General features: G+C 32.9%; 1 protein-coding gene across 1 annotated transcript; it reads right to left on the bottom strand.

The window, feature by feature from the left end:
• Positions 1 to 5,663: 5,663 nt before the first annotated feature.
• Positions 5,664 to 7,839, bottom strand: LOC129938492 (general transcription factor IIF subunit 1). The gene is made up of 6 exons (XM_056046098.1): positions 7,668 to 7,839; positions 7,105 to 7,616; positions 6,637 to 7,041; positions 6,361 to 6,575; positions 6,017 to 6,299; positions 5,664 to 5,939 (listed from the first exon to the last, which is right to left on the bottom strand). The coding sequence occupies exons 1-6, from the start codon at positions 7,689 to 7,691 to the stop codon at positions 5,732 to 5,734; spliced, it is 1,647 nt and encodes a 548-aa protein (XP_055902073.1). The 5' UTR covers positions 7,692 to 7,839; the 3' UTR covers positions 5,664 to 5,731.
• Between the last annotated feature and the right edge of the window lie 5,485 nt (positions 7,840 to 13,324).

The raw sequence follows: 13,324 nt of genomic DNA, 5'->3' as shown, positions 1-13,324 counted from the left end.
GTTTTTCTGTCTGCGTGCAAAAATCTGTGCACGTGCATGTAGGTTTTCCTTGTAAAAATTCCAGTTTGCTTCAAGATTTTGTGAGTGGTTTAAATTAGAAAAAAAAAAATAGTAAACGAGTGCTGCGTAACAAGTTGTAACTTTTAATATATTAAAGGTAAGTAGATTACAAACGGTGATTTTTTAAGAGCTTGAGAACTTTTTTAAAAAAAAAAAACGTATAAAATTTGCAAAATCTCATCGATTCTTTATTTGAAACGTTAGATTGGTCCATGACATTTACTTTTTGAAGATAATTTCATTTGAATGTTGACCGCGGCTGCGTCTTAGGTTTAGGTGGTCCATTCGGAAAGTCCAATTTTGGGTAACGTTTTTGAGCATTTCGGCCGGAATTGCCCGAATTTCTTCGGAAATGTTGTCTTCCAAAGCTGGAATAGTTGCTGGCTTATTTGTGTAGACTTTAGACTTGACGTAGCCCCACAAAAAATAGTCTAAAGGCGTCAAATAGCATGATCTTGGAGGCCAACTTACCGTTCCATTCCTTGAGATGAATTGTTCTCCGAAGTTTTCCCTCAAAATGGCCATAGAATCGCGAGCTGTGTGGCATGTAGCGCCATCTTGTTGAAACCACATGTCAACCAAGTTCAGTTCTTCCATTTTTGGCAACAAAAAGTTTGTTAGCATTGAACGATAGCGATCGCCATTCACCGTAACGTTGCGTCCAACAGTATCTTTGAAAAAATACGGTCCAATGATTCCACCAGCGTACAAACCACACCAAACAGTGCATTTTTCGGGATGCATGGGCAGTTCTTGAACGGCTTCTGGTTGCTCTTCACTCCAAATGCGGCAATTTTGCTTATTTACGTAGCCATTCAACCAGAAATGAGCCTCATTGCTGAACAAAATTTGTCGATAAAAAAGCGGATTTTCTGCCAACTTTTCTAGGGCCCATTCACTGAAAATTCGACGTTGTGGCAGATCGTTCGGCTTCAGTTCTTGCACGAGCTGTATTTTATACGGTTTTACACCAAGATCTTTGCGTAAAATCTTCCATGTCATCGAATAACACAAACCCAATTGCTACGAACGGCGACGAATCGACATTTCACGGTCTTCAGCAACACTCTCAGAAACAGACGCAATATTCTCTTCTGTACGCACTGTACGCATTCGTTTGGTTGGTTAAATGTCCAATAAAGTAAACTGAGTGCGAAACTTGGTCACAATCGCATTAATTGTTTGCTCACTTGGTAGATTATGTAGACCATAAATCGGACGTTAAGCGCGAAACACATTTCGAACCGAACACTGATTTTGGTAATAAAATTCAATGATTTGCAAGCGTTGCTCGTTAGTAAGTCTATTTATGATGAAATGTCAAAGCATCTGAGCATCTTTCTCTTTGACACCATGTCTGAAATCCCGCGTGATCTGTCAAATACTAATGCATGAAAATCCTAACCTCAAAAAAATCACCCTTTATGAAATTTTTTATGTTTTTTATTGTTCATTTTAGTCGTTTTCAATTAAAATTTGTAAAAAAAATTGATGTTAAATAATTACAAGGGGGGCTGACCTTAGAAGACAAAGTTTTGTCAATTCTCCCAAGGTCAGCCCCCCCCCTCCGGCCTGACTACTGAAACCAACTTTTTTTTTGTTTTTTTATTCACTGAGTATGCAGTATGAATGGAAATTTTGTTCTCTTTCGATTGGCGCAATAAAAAGCCAAAAATTAAATGTGCTTTCAGTAGTCAGCCGCCTGTAAACGTTTAGGTATATGGGGCGGCTGACTATAGAAGACATGTACTCTTATGTCAGCCCTTTAAGATCAGTAAGTTTAAAACATATTACTATTGTGTTTTATAAGTTCGGAGAGTGGGAAATATGTATTAGAATTCTCATCCAGTTTTAATTCAGAGGTTTCAAAATATTATAATAGGTACCTATTTGTTTGTTATAGGTTTTTGTATGTAGACTTCCAGCATCAAAAATGGACAGCTCAGACAAAATAACGAAACGCCAATTTCATAATTACACCGAAGATGCGCTTAGTAACGCCTTAATAAAAATTAGAGAGCACAACTGGCCAATTAGAAAAGCAAGTAGAGGAACTTTACAAGACCGCATCCATGGCCGAGTTGTAGAAAAGCCAAGAAAAATGGGACCGAACACTGTCCTTAGTTTAGCCGAAGAGAATGAATTAGTAAAGTGGCTCGTAGACCTTGCTAAGTGTGGCTTTCCACAAAAGCCCTCGGACCTCTTGAATATGGTCCAAAAGATTCTCCGTGAGGATAAAAGAAAGACTCCATTTAAAGATTGCCTATCCGGTAAAACGTGGTACTACGCCTTCCTAAAGCGTCATCCTGAACTGTCCCTCAGAACACCAGAGGGACTCTCAAAAGGACGGGCTATCGTGACGGAGGAGTCAGTAAGGAAGTGGTTTCGGGAGCTGAAGCAATACTTAGATTAGATTGATGCAGCCGATATTTTGGAAGACCCTTTTAATTTTTAATGGGGATGAAACATCTTTTAGCTTATCTCCAAAGACAGGAAATGTTTTGGCACCAAAAGGTTGGAAAAATCTCTACACCGTGAAAGCAGGAAATGAAAAAGAAACAATAACGGTACTTTTTCTGTTCAGTGCTGCTGGACAAATGCTACCACCGTTGGTTGTATTTCCACATGTGCGCCCTTCTCAAGCGGTTGTGAGAAGTATGCCCGATAAATGGGTCTTAGGCAGATCGGAAAGTGGGTGGATGCGATCCGAAACTTTTTTTGAATATGTGGCCAATAGCTTTAACGAGTGGCTTACTGAGAACAATATTAAACGCCCAGTTTTGCTATTAGTCGATGGACACAAGTCACACCTTTCGATGGAACTGAGTGAATTCTGTCGCAATAACGACATAATTCTGTACGCCCTGTTACCCAATACGACCCACATAACACAGCCCGCTGATGTTGGAGCGTTTAAAGGTTTAAAAACCGAATATAAACGGACGGTTCATGAGTGGTTTTGAATAAGTCAGATAGGACTGAAATAATCCAAAATTCGTTCCGGAAATATGGGTTGTATCCTTTCAACCCGGACGCATTCGACTATTTGAAATGTGTTCAAAACCAAATTGAGATGCTCTCCACTGAAAGAGAAATTGTGAGCTTAACCAATTTAAGTTTTTTGGAAACCAGAAAGGTGTTAACCTTGGCGAAGGACGAAATCGCTAAAAAAATATTGATTTCGATGCCCTTCTTCAAATTATCGAACAGCTGGAGCAAACTCACCTGAGTCAAGCTGGGCCAAATGAAACACTAGTTGGCACATACGTCACTGATGAAACAGGTGAATTGCAAAAGCTGGTTTCCGAAGAAACTGATTGTCCACCACCGAACATCGAAGAAAGTGAGGAGACTGTAGAGAAGCTTTTGCAGCAGGCAGAAGAATTTTTAGCTCCAAACATTGCCGAAACAAATGAACTCTAAAAGAAAAGTTCCAAAGTGATAGACTCCGTACAATCTCCATCAAAGAATAAGCTAAATAACTATGAAAGCGAGGATGAAGTCTTAGCTGCAACCATTGGAATTATATTAAGAGGCATTATCTAAAATTTTTATATTTTATATCTTTTTTCTTAGATCATTCATCAAGGCATTCCTCGGCATCATCAATTTTATTGAATGAGCTTTTGGCAAATGTTGCCGAAGAAAAACAACCTGGTAAATAATTCTTTTAAAAATGATTCATTGATTAAAATGATAATGTTCCACGTCAGTAAGTCCTGCATTTAGTCGACATTTTTACTACCCCGAAAAAATTGAAAAATCGACTGATTCAATCCGTCAAAAGCCTCCTTGCAGTGTTTCTTCGTTAGCATGGAAAGAATTTTTCGACAGAAAGCAAGAAGAAAATATGAGAAAGGCGTAGGAAATAAAGCAACGAAAACAAACACAGGAAAAAAAAAACGCATTCAGGTTCAAAAAAGCAAAATGGAAAAAAGAAATAAAAAAAACAGTAAAATACTATGTTCCAAATGTGAAATAGAACTGATTTCTGACACGGAAGACAACGATGAAAAAAACTTAGGCTGTGATTCATGCATTAGATGGTTTCATCTTAAATGCACACAATTTTCCGGGAAGATTTTTGAAGAAGTTGAAAGTGAACAATTTGTACGTGATAGTTGTGCAAATTAAAATTGCAATATAATTGATACCTTCAATTTTAATGTCTATTTTTCAAATAATTGGTACCTTAATTAAAGACTTAAATTTTTTAAAACTACATATATTTAAGAACATTTTAAACACCTATGTATTTGTCTGCTTTTTAATTAGTATGTAAATCATAAATTTTTTGAATTGTTATGTTTTTTTTAAAAGTTTATGTTTGTTTTTTTTTTTTTTAAACTATATTTAAGAACATTTTAAATACCTATGTATTTGGCGCTTTATTAATTAGTATGTAAATCATAAATTTTTTGAATTGTTATGTTTTTTTTAAACGTTTATGTTTGTTTTTTTTTTTTAAACTATATTTAAGAACATTTTAAATACCTATGTATTTGGCGCTTTATTAATTAGTATGTAAATCATAAATTTTTTGAATTGTTATGTTTTTTTTTAAACGTTTATGTTTGTTTTTTTTTTAAACTATATTTAAGAACATTTTAAATACCTATGTATTTGGCGCTTTATTAATTAGTATGTAAATCATAAATTTTTTGAATTGTTATGTTTTTTTTAAACGTTTATGTTTGTTTTTTTTTTTTAAACTATATTTAAGAACATTTTAAATACCTATGTATTTGGCGCTTTATTAATTAGTATGTAAATCATACATTTTTTGAATTGTTATGTTTTTTGTTGCGTTTAAGTTTGTTTTTTTTTTTTTACTCGTTACACCTACCTACTTATTACCAGGTAACTACTTTATAACTTTTGTTATTTTTTTTATTAAATTAGTTTATAGATATGTAAGGTCTATTGAATAAGATTTGACTGAATAAAATGTTCCTTTTTATAAATTATATATTGTGTCTTCTATTTTTTATTTATTTATTATAAACTATTGTAAAAAAACGGTTTGTAGACAAATTTGCAATGGCTTTTGAATTATATAAAATGGATTTACTAAAGGGGGCTGACAACTCTAGTGGCTGACTACTGAAATATAGGGGGCCGACTATACAAGAATCCGACTTAACTCTGAATTATGTTTAATAATTTGTTAAGGGGAGTGATTTAAACAAATACCTTTCTTATTTCTTATTCTGCAAATGTCAACTGATCAGTAAAACTGAGTTTCATGTTCAGCAAATAAATAACTGATTTTTCAGAACCGTTTAAACAAAAAAACAAAGTTAAAGGGCTGACTACCTGGCTGACTGGGCTGACTATCACCCTATGATGGAGGAGAAAGAAATACATGGATTTTAGGTTTGTGATGACATTTTGTAAAAAATATATGTTGGGTACCCTCTTGAACCTTTTTTTATAACTCCAAATACAACACTAATATAGAATTTGTTCTAGAAGGATTCGAAGTTTCAATTTTAACTGGTGAAGAGTTTTGTGACTTGCAATGAGTTTTCAAGAAGCATTATGAAACGAACTATCTACTTTTCATTGTCTATTAAATAAATGGATAAACTTTTCAACGTGACTGTGTTTACAGTTAAATAGAATTTATTATGTTTATGTATATAAAAAACAATGCCAACTAAAACAACTTTTATTTAGTTTTAATACTAAGATACATTTTTCCTTGAATTGTTTGTTTAACGGGATTGATTTTTTTCAATATCTGAGTCATAGTCTCGACCAGACGTTCACTCGAGACTCCAGTCTTTTTGTTCTTGAATTTAGTAAGAAGTTCAGTTGCAGTCATTGGCTTTCGAACCAAGTATCGACGAACAGCGTCTTCCGTGATGCCATAGTCACTAAAAAAAGAAAAAAAAATACACAAGACATTTTAGATATGAAATTCCTAAAAAATAAAGAGATATAAACTACTCACTCTTTGCTGTTGGAGTTTACAACTCCTGCAAAAGTAGACGGCAAGGCGGGAGCCGATTCGACTTTCATCCTTTTAGCTGGAGTACTAAGAGGACTATTGCTGTTTTCGGATCCAGTCAAATCTGATGGCATGCTGTTGCCTTTGCGCTTATTGATGTCTGTTGACATGCCCGTGGGAGTTCCGGCACGAGATGGATTCTTAGAAGAATTATTCGGATTGGGTTTCTTCTTTTTGTCCTCGTTCTCTGAATCACTACTGTCTGAGCTGAAGTCACTTGAAGAATCTAGAATATAACAGAGAGTAATGAGAAGCTGTTATCGGAATAAAGTCTAATTCACTTATACCTTTCTTTTCATCTTTGTTTTGTTTCTTTGTTTTCTTCTTATCTTTCGGGCTTTCCTCTTTGTCTTTTTGTTTCTTCTTCTCTTCATCCTTATCTGATTCATCCGATTTCTTTTCTTCCTCGTCTTCTTCGTCCGAATTCAGCAGCTTTCGAAGTGCATCTTCTTCCGCTACCGATTTCATGTCCTTGTCCAACTTGGATTCTGGATCCGGCTCGCTAAAAAAAAGAGGCATTCATAGTAATGACATTTTAGAAAAGTAATGTTAATAATACATACTCTTCGCTGGATTCGGTATCATAATCCATTTCACGGCCCTCTTCGTCTCCGTCATCGGACTCCTCGAAAGCTTCATCGTCTAATTCTTTTTTCTTCTTTTTTTCCGGCTGACCTTTCTTGTTCTTCTTCTTCTTGGCATCGTCATCGCTGTCTTCCTCCTTTTTCTCTTTTTCTTCTTCCTCCGAATCAGATTCATCTTCCGAATCGATCCATTCGTCCATGTCACTGATTTTAAGCTCTTTCGCTTTCTTCGATCCCCCCTTTACTTTAACTTCCTCCGGATCTTGTTCTGGGTCCTCTTCGTCGCCTTTCAAACGTTTTCGCAACATAAGGGAAAAGTAATTCATCACTTTTTTTCGTCTTCCAAACTCGTGCTCGGCTTCTTCAGCCGAGAGAGATTTATATCTACATAAACAGCAGGCAACATATATTAAAACTCAAGCTCAACTTTTTTTGGGAATTACAAACCTTTGAATTGGCTGGAAATTGTACCATTCATTCAATGGATACGCTTCGATTGCTCCATCGGGAGCATGAGTGAAGACGTAGAATGCTGCATTCTCGCTGACACCACCCTCACGAATGCCCTTGAATTTCTTGCCACTCTTGCCGCCGACCTTTAGAATCCAAGGTTGAGCATCTGGACGATATTTCTTGGCAATTATTCCAAACTTCTTTCGGCGGACTTCCTCTCGCAAGTCTCTGTTGTATTCGGAACCAGCGCCAAACTTAGGCATATCTTCATCGAATCCTTTGAATTCTTTCATATTATTTTCACGTTCCAGCTTCACCATTCGCCATTGGGCAAAATCCACGTTCAACGTTGCATTGAAGCGCATTACATGGTGTTTTTTGCGGAGATTTTTCGGCACACGTATATTGAATTCTTGAACATTGGAGGGTTGTGCGATATTGGGAGCAGATGAAGCGGCGGCGGCAGAGCCACTAGGAACTGCAACAGCACCGGGACCGGGAGGTTGCTAAAAGTTAATTTTTATTTTCAGAAAGTTTTATAAATTCTATAAGCTTACTGCTGTCTTTGACATGGAAGACATATTCTTCCAATAATTTATATATACTTTTAATTAGTTTAAAACCTATTTTTGTATTTAAAAATCTTTAAGCGAATAAATAAATTAAACTTGCACTTTCTAAAAATTTTATTTGCTTTGCTTGAGCTTGTTTCTTCAATGCTTACTTGTCTTCTTTATTTGCTAATTGTCAACAAGTTACGATTTCCTTACGTTACGTAGGTCAAAATTTGAGTACGTTCAATAGAAAATGGAAGCATTCAGCACACAATATATATATTTATGATTTAAATACAAAGATGTCATTGAATGCAAAACAATTTGAACTCTCAATTTTGTACAGGGAGAAGGTTGTCAAAAAAAACGCACTTAGGCAAAAGCGTTTATGTGGAAAATTCGTGTGGGAACTAAGCGTATTACCCAAAGAATTGAAATAGGTTTAAAATAAAAGCTTGTAATTAGTACTTGAGGGGTTTTCCATGTCACACTATTGAAGTTGTTTTTTCGTCGTTGCATAAGTGTAACTTCGCGTACGTGTAAACGAGTTCAGTAGATGTGTCAAATTTACAGCTAAATATTTTTGTAATTCTATATGAATTCAGTAAAGATAAATGAAGCAAAATTAAAACATTTCTGTATGAATGAGTCTTTATTACCAACAACTCCATAAAATAATTACAATTATTCTTGTTTTGTTAATTTGTATTATGTATATAAATTTTACCGAGTGAATGAAAAACATGAAAAACATTGAATCCTGACACATTCCTTTTGATATCGAATCCTCATCAAATCAAAAAAAAACTTTAATATTATATTCATTTTCAGGAGAAGAAGATGAAGTCTTGTTTCAATTGTTAAATGAATAATTTATAAATAAATTAATAATAAATTAAAATAAAAAGATATTTGTATCAGTTAAGCTAATAGCTGAAACTTTTATTAGTATTATTGCAAATAGGGGTAAATGTGCCGACAAATTCAGACCTGCAGATTTGACAGATTTAATCAAAAATAAAAAATGGCGGAAATTTGTGTTTTGAAAAATGAAGATCAAAAATAAATTGATTTATTTTACCCATGGAAACCCCATTTATTTCATTGAACGTTTATTAAAACAAGGTTATAACTATTTTCCAATGTTCCTTTAATTAACTTTATATTTCCCAATACATAAGTTGAAAATTGAACATTGTGATCAAGTAAACATCACCTTCCATTTAATTGTGTGCATACCGTGCTATCAAAAAAATATGAGTGTTAAAGTTTAATTTTAAATGTTTTACAAATACATATAAAGTTTTCACTACAGATAAAAGTAAAAGAAGAACACTTAAGTGTAAATAGAATTTTGAAGCAAAACTTTATAGGAAAAACGCTGCATTTTGTAAAGTTTTAGGCGTAATAAAAAATTTGCCTAATATATCCTAATCCAATGGGCTTTTAAAGCAGCATTTTTAGTAAACCATGGTTTTATGAAAGTTTTGCACTCCGTGTTTTAAATTTTTGCATATTCCTACAAAATTTTGCGGTGGCTCTACATATATCAATTTTAGTATACGTCTACCTTTCAGAATAAAATAAAGATAAAGACAAGAAAATTCATATCTAACTTCTCATTCTGTTTTTTAACATTGCTCAGCTTAAAATCTTATAATTAATAGTTAAAAGGGTGATTAAAAACAAATGCATCCACAATATTATCACTGTAAAAAATGAGGCTGGGATGCGACCCACACTGATAACTTCTCATCCCGTCTGTCGATTTGTCTTGCTTAAAAGTTTGTTTATATGTACTCGTATCAATTTTTACCAAATTTGCGTACTATTTTTTGTAGTGTTATTTTTTATGAAAAAACGGACTGTTGGATTTTTATATAAAAATTACAGAATACAATATTTTCTGTGAAATAAAATAAGTTTGAAGCCAATATTTAAAATTTTTAAAAAGATATTTGAATCGAAAATCAATTTTTACCAACTTTTATTTTTTTTTAGGTTTTTATTTTTTGTAAAAAACTGTCAATTTGATTTTTCTCAACATTTTTCAGAATGTTGAAAACAATATTTCTTATAAGATAAAATAAATTTGAAGACTAAATTTCAAGTTTTTGAAAAGATATTTGAATCGATATTTAATTTTTACCAACTTTTGTTAAAACTTTATTTAGGTTTTTAAAATTTTTGTACAAAACCTATCAATTCGATTTCCTTCAAAATTTTATTGAATGCTGACAACAATATTTTTTGAAAGATAAAAGTAATTTAAAGACAATATCTACAATTTTTGAAAAGATATTTGTGTCGAAAATCAATTTTTACCAACTTTTATACTTTTTTTTAGGTTTTTATTTTTTGTAAAAAAATTTTCAATTCGATTTTTCTCAAAATTTGCCTTAATGTTATATTTCTTTAGTTTAGTTAGAAGTTATTCTCTCAAATTTTTGAAAAGATATTTGAGTCGAAAATCATTTTTTACAAACTTTTATTAATTTTTTTTTTAGGTTTTTATTTTTTGTAAAAAAACTGTCAATTCGATTTTTCTCAAAATTTTATCGAATTTCATAAACAATATTTCTTATAAGACAAAATAAGTTTGAAGCCTAAATGTCAAGATTTTAAAAAGGTATTTGAATCGATATTTAATTTTTACCAACTTTGAGTAGGTAATGAATGATGAAATCATATTTTAGTCTGAAGTTTGATTTATAAAAAAGACCTTTAAATGGATTTTTTTTTCAAAAAATATACTTCTTTGATAGCACGTTACAATATATAATATGAAATTTAATTCAAGTCTCTAGCCTTATTGGTTCGTGAGATATTTAGGGTTAACCAAAATGTTCACCTTTTTTCAAACTGCTGTGGTAAAAAAACCACCCACACAATTTTCTTGAGCGCCCTTTCTGCATCTTTGTGCCTTATTATCTGTATAACAAAATTTATTTGAAATCGATATCTCTTCTGGTTCTTGTGCTATGGACGACAAAAAAAATAATAATAATAAATAATAAAAAATTAATTATATTATTATAATTTAATGTCATTGCGAAAAATTTAGCTTTATTTCAAATCAATAAATTGATTGTTTCGTTGTGTCGCGGTAGCGGTCACATTCGCGCGAATCGAACCAATATTTTTGTAAAAAATTAGCACAATTTGCAAACGTCCTTCAAGAGAAAATATATTTGTTATGAAATGGAAAACGAAAATGAGCATTAATTAAGTGACAGCTGTCAAAAAGACCAACTTCTAAAACAGAATTGCTAGATTGAACTACATTTATATAGAACACCAGTTAGTATCAACAAGATACCAAAAGTCAACCTTAAGAAATAGTTTATTTGAAAATATACCAATATCCTTTTTTTTAAGTTTTTAGACTTTACACTAAGTGTAACAACAAATTATCCAGCCCCAAAGTAAATGTGAGTATCTAAGTGAGTATCAATCTTTATTAGTCGCGGAGCACTTTTTGCGTGAGAAATTTCACGCAGAGCACTTCGTTGCGCATATACCTATGCAATTTTTCACAGTTACATGTAGCACGCAGTCCCTGAAGTGATACACTCAAATTATTTGTTTTTTAATATATCTGATAGATACACCAATTTCAATAACCAACGCTCATTACACAACATGTCCCCCAAAACAAAGTAGTCTTCAATGAAGAAGGTTCTAACCTCAGATCTCATTTCGAAAAGCCGCGTCAGTGTTTTTTCTGCGAAAAAGCTATCTTACTTCTGCGTGAAGAAGTAAAGACGTATGTAGACTACCCATGTCATCACATACTACTTTAAAAAGCCTTGTATTCTTTGGCCGTGATTTAATAAAGTTAATTATTTTCACGCTTTCGTCCAACACGCAATTAAGGGAGACCGGCATTTTATTGATTGCAAAGGCATGACGGTTTAGAACGCAATGGCTATTGGTGCTTACTTTAACAATTTGCGACGGCATCGGACGTTATTCCAGTCATGGCCTTGGCACCGTAAGTACATCCACGCAGTTAACCCATTGTATGTCATTTGCAATTAAAAAAAAAATGTTCAATCAGATTAAAAATGTCAGCACCAGTTGTAGTAGTTGGCAACGGCGGCGGCTTGCAGAAGAGCAGATCTTCTTGAAAGGATTGTAGTTATTGGTGGCGCACAAATACTATTAAAATAGCCAACCCTGCAACATCCGTTGATTCATCCCTTTGCAGCGCAAATTTTTTGACTTATTCTTAAAAGTAAAGTACAGCTTTCACATTCTCCGCAAGTAAAGTATTCGTCTTGATATTGTGTTATTTCACAAAGGGACGGTGTCAACAAATTGTTTGGCCTTTTAACCCAACAAACATTCAACAATGTCTTTAACACATGGCTTTATTAAGTTTTCAGTAATGGTATGGGCTTCACCAGTTTGCGCTTTTCGGAAACCTAACAAGTAGGATGCCATCAATACACTTTTTCGTTCACTGCTTTTGAGTGATAAGTAATAATGGTTTGATATTTAGTGAGTTAAGCATACTTTCTTTTGAAGAAATCAGTCAGTTTGCTTTTGCAATCTGGATAAATCCCTGCAAAGTGACGTTTGATTTTTGCTGCAAACATTGCAATGTTCGACAACACTTTGCGGCAAATTACTCATTGAGGTTTGTTTCCACTTGTCTCAGCAAATCCAAAATTCAAGAAGAGGCTGGGATGCGACCCACACTGATAACTTCCCATCCCGTCTGTCGATTTGTCTTGCTTAAAATTTTGTCTATATGTACTTGTATCAATTTTTACCAAATATGCGTACTATTTTTTGTAGATTTTATTTTTTATGAAAAAACGGACTGTTGGATTTTTACATAAAAACTACTGAATATAGAGAACAATATTTTCTGTGAAATAAAATAAGTTTGAAGCCAATATTTTTAATATTTGAAAAGCTATTTGAGTCTAAAGTAAATTTTCACCAACTTTTGTTAATTTTTTTGTAAAAAAAAACTGTCAATTCTATTTTTTTCAAAATTTTACTGAATGTTGACAAAAATATTTCCTCAAAGATAAAAGTAAAATAAAGCCAATATCTCAAAGTTTTGAAAAGATAATATTTGAGTCGAAAATCAATTTTTACCTACTTTTATACATTTTTTTTTAGGTTTTTATTTTTTGTAAGAAAACTGTCGAAACGATTTTTCTCAAAATTTGTACCAATATTGAAAACAATATTTCTTATAAGTAAAAATTAGTTTGAAGCCTAAATTTCAAGTTTTTGAAAAGATATTTGAATCGATATTCAATTTTTAACAACTTTGAGTAATGTTTTTTTTAGATTTTTATTTTTTATAAAAAAAAACTGTCAATTCGATTTTAGTCGTAAAATTGTGACAATTTTTTTTTCAGTTTTTTTTTTTTTTTTTATAAAAAACCCGTTAAATGGATTTTTTTTTCCAAAAATATACTTCACTAGCGTTTTTTGGTTCGTAAGATATTTAGGGTTAACCAAAATTTTCACCTTTTTTCAAACTGGCATGGTAAAAAACCACCCACGCAATTTTCTTGAGAGCCCTTTCTGCATTATTATTTGTATCAAAATCAAATGGGGTGGCGCAACAGTCCGTTGTGAACCAGGGCCTAGTGACTTACAACTCTCAACCATTCCTGTGTGCGAGTAATGTTGTC

Source organism: Eupeodes corollae, chromosome 1, assembly GCF_945859685.1.
Source record: "Eupeodes corollae chromosome 1, idEupCoro1.1, whole genome shotgun sequence".
NCBI lineage: Eukaryota > Metazoa > Arthropoda > Insecta > Diptera > Syrphidae > Eupeodes > Eupeodes corollae.
This window is presented reverse-complemented; position numbering and strand designations above follow the sequence as displayed.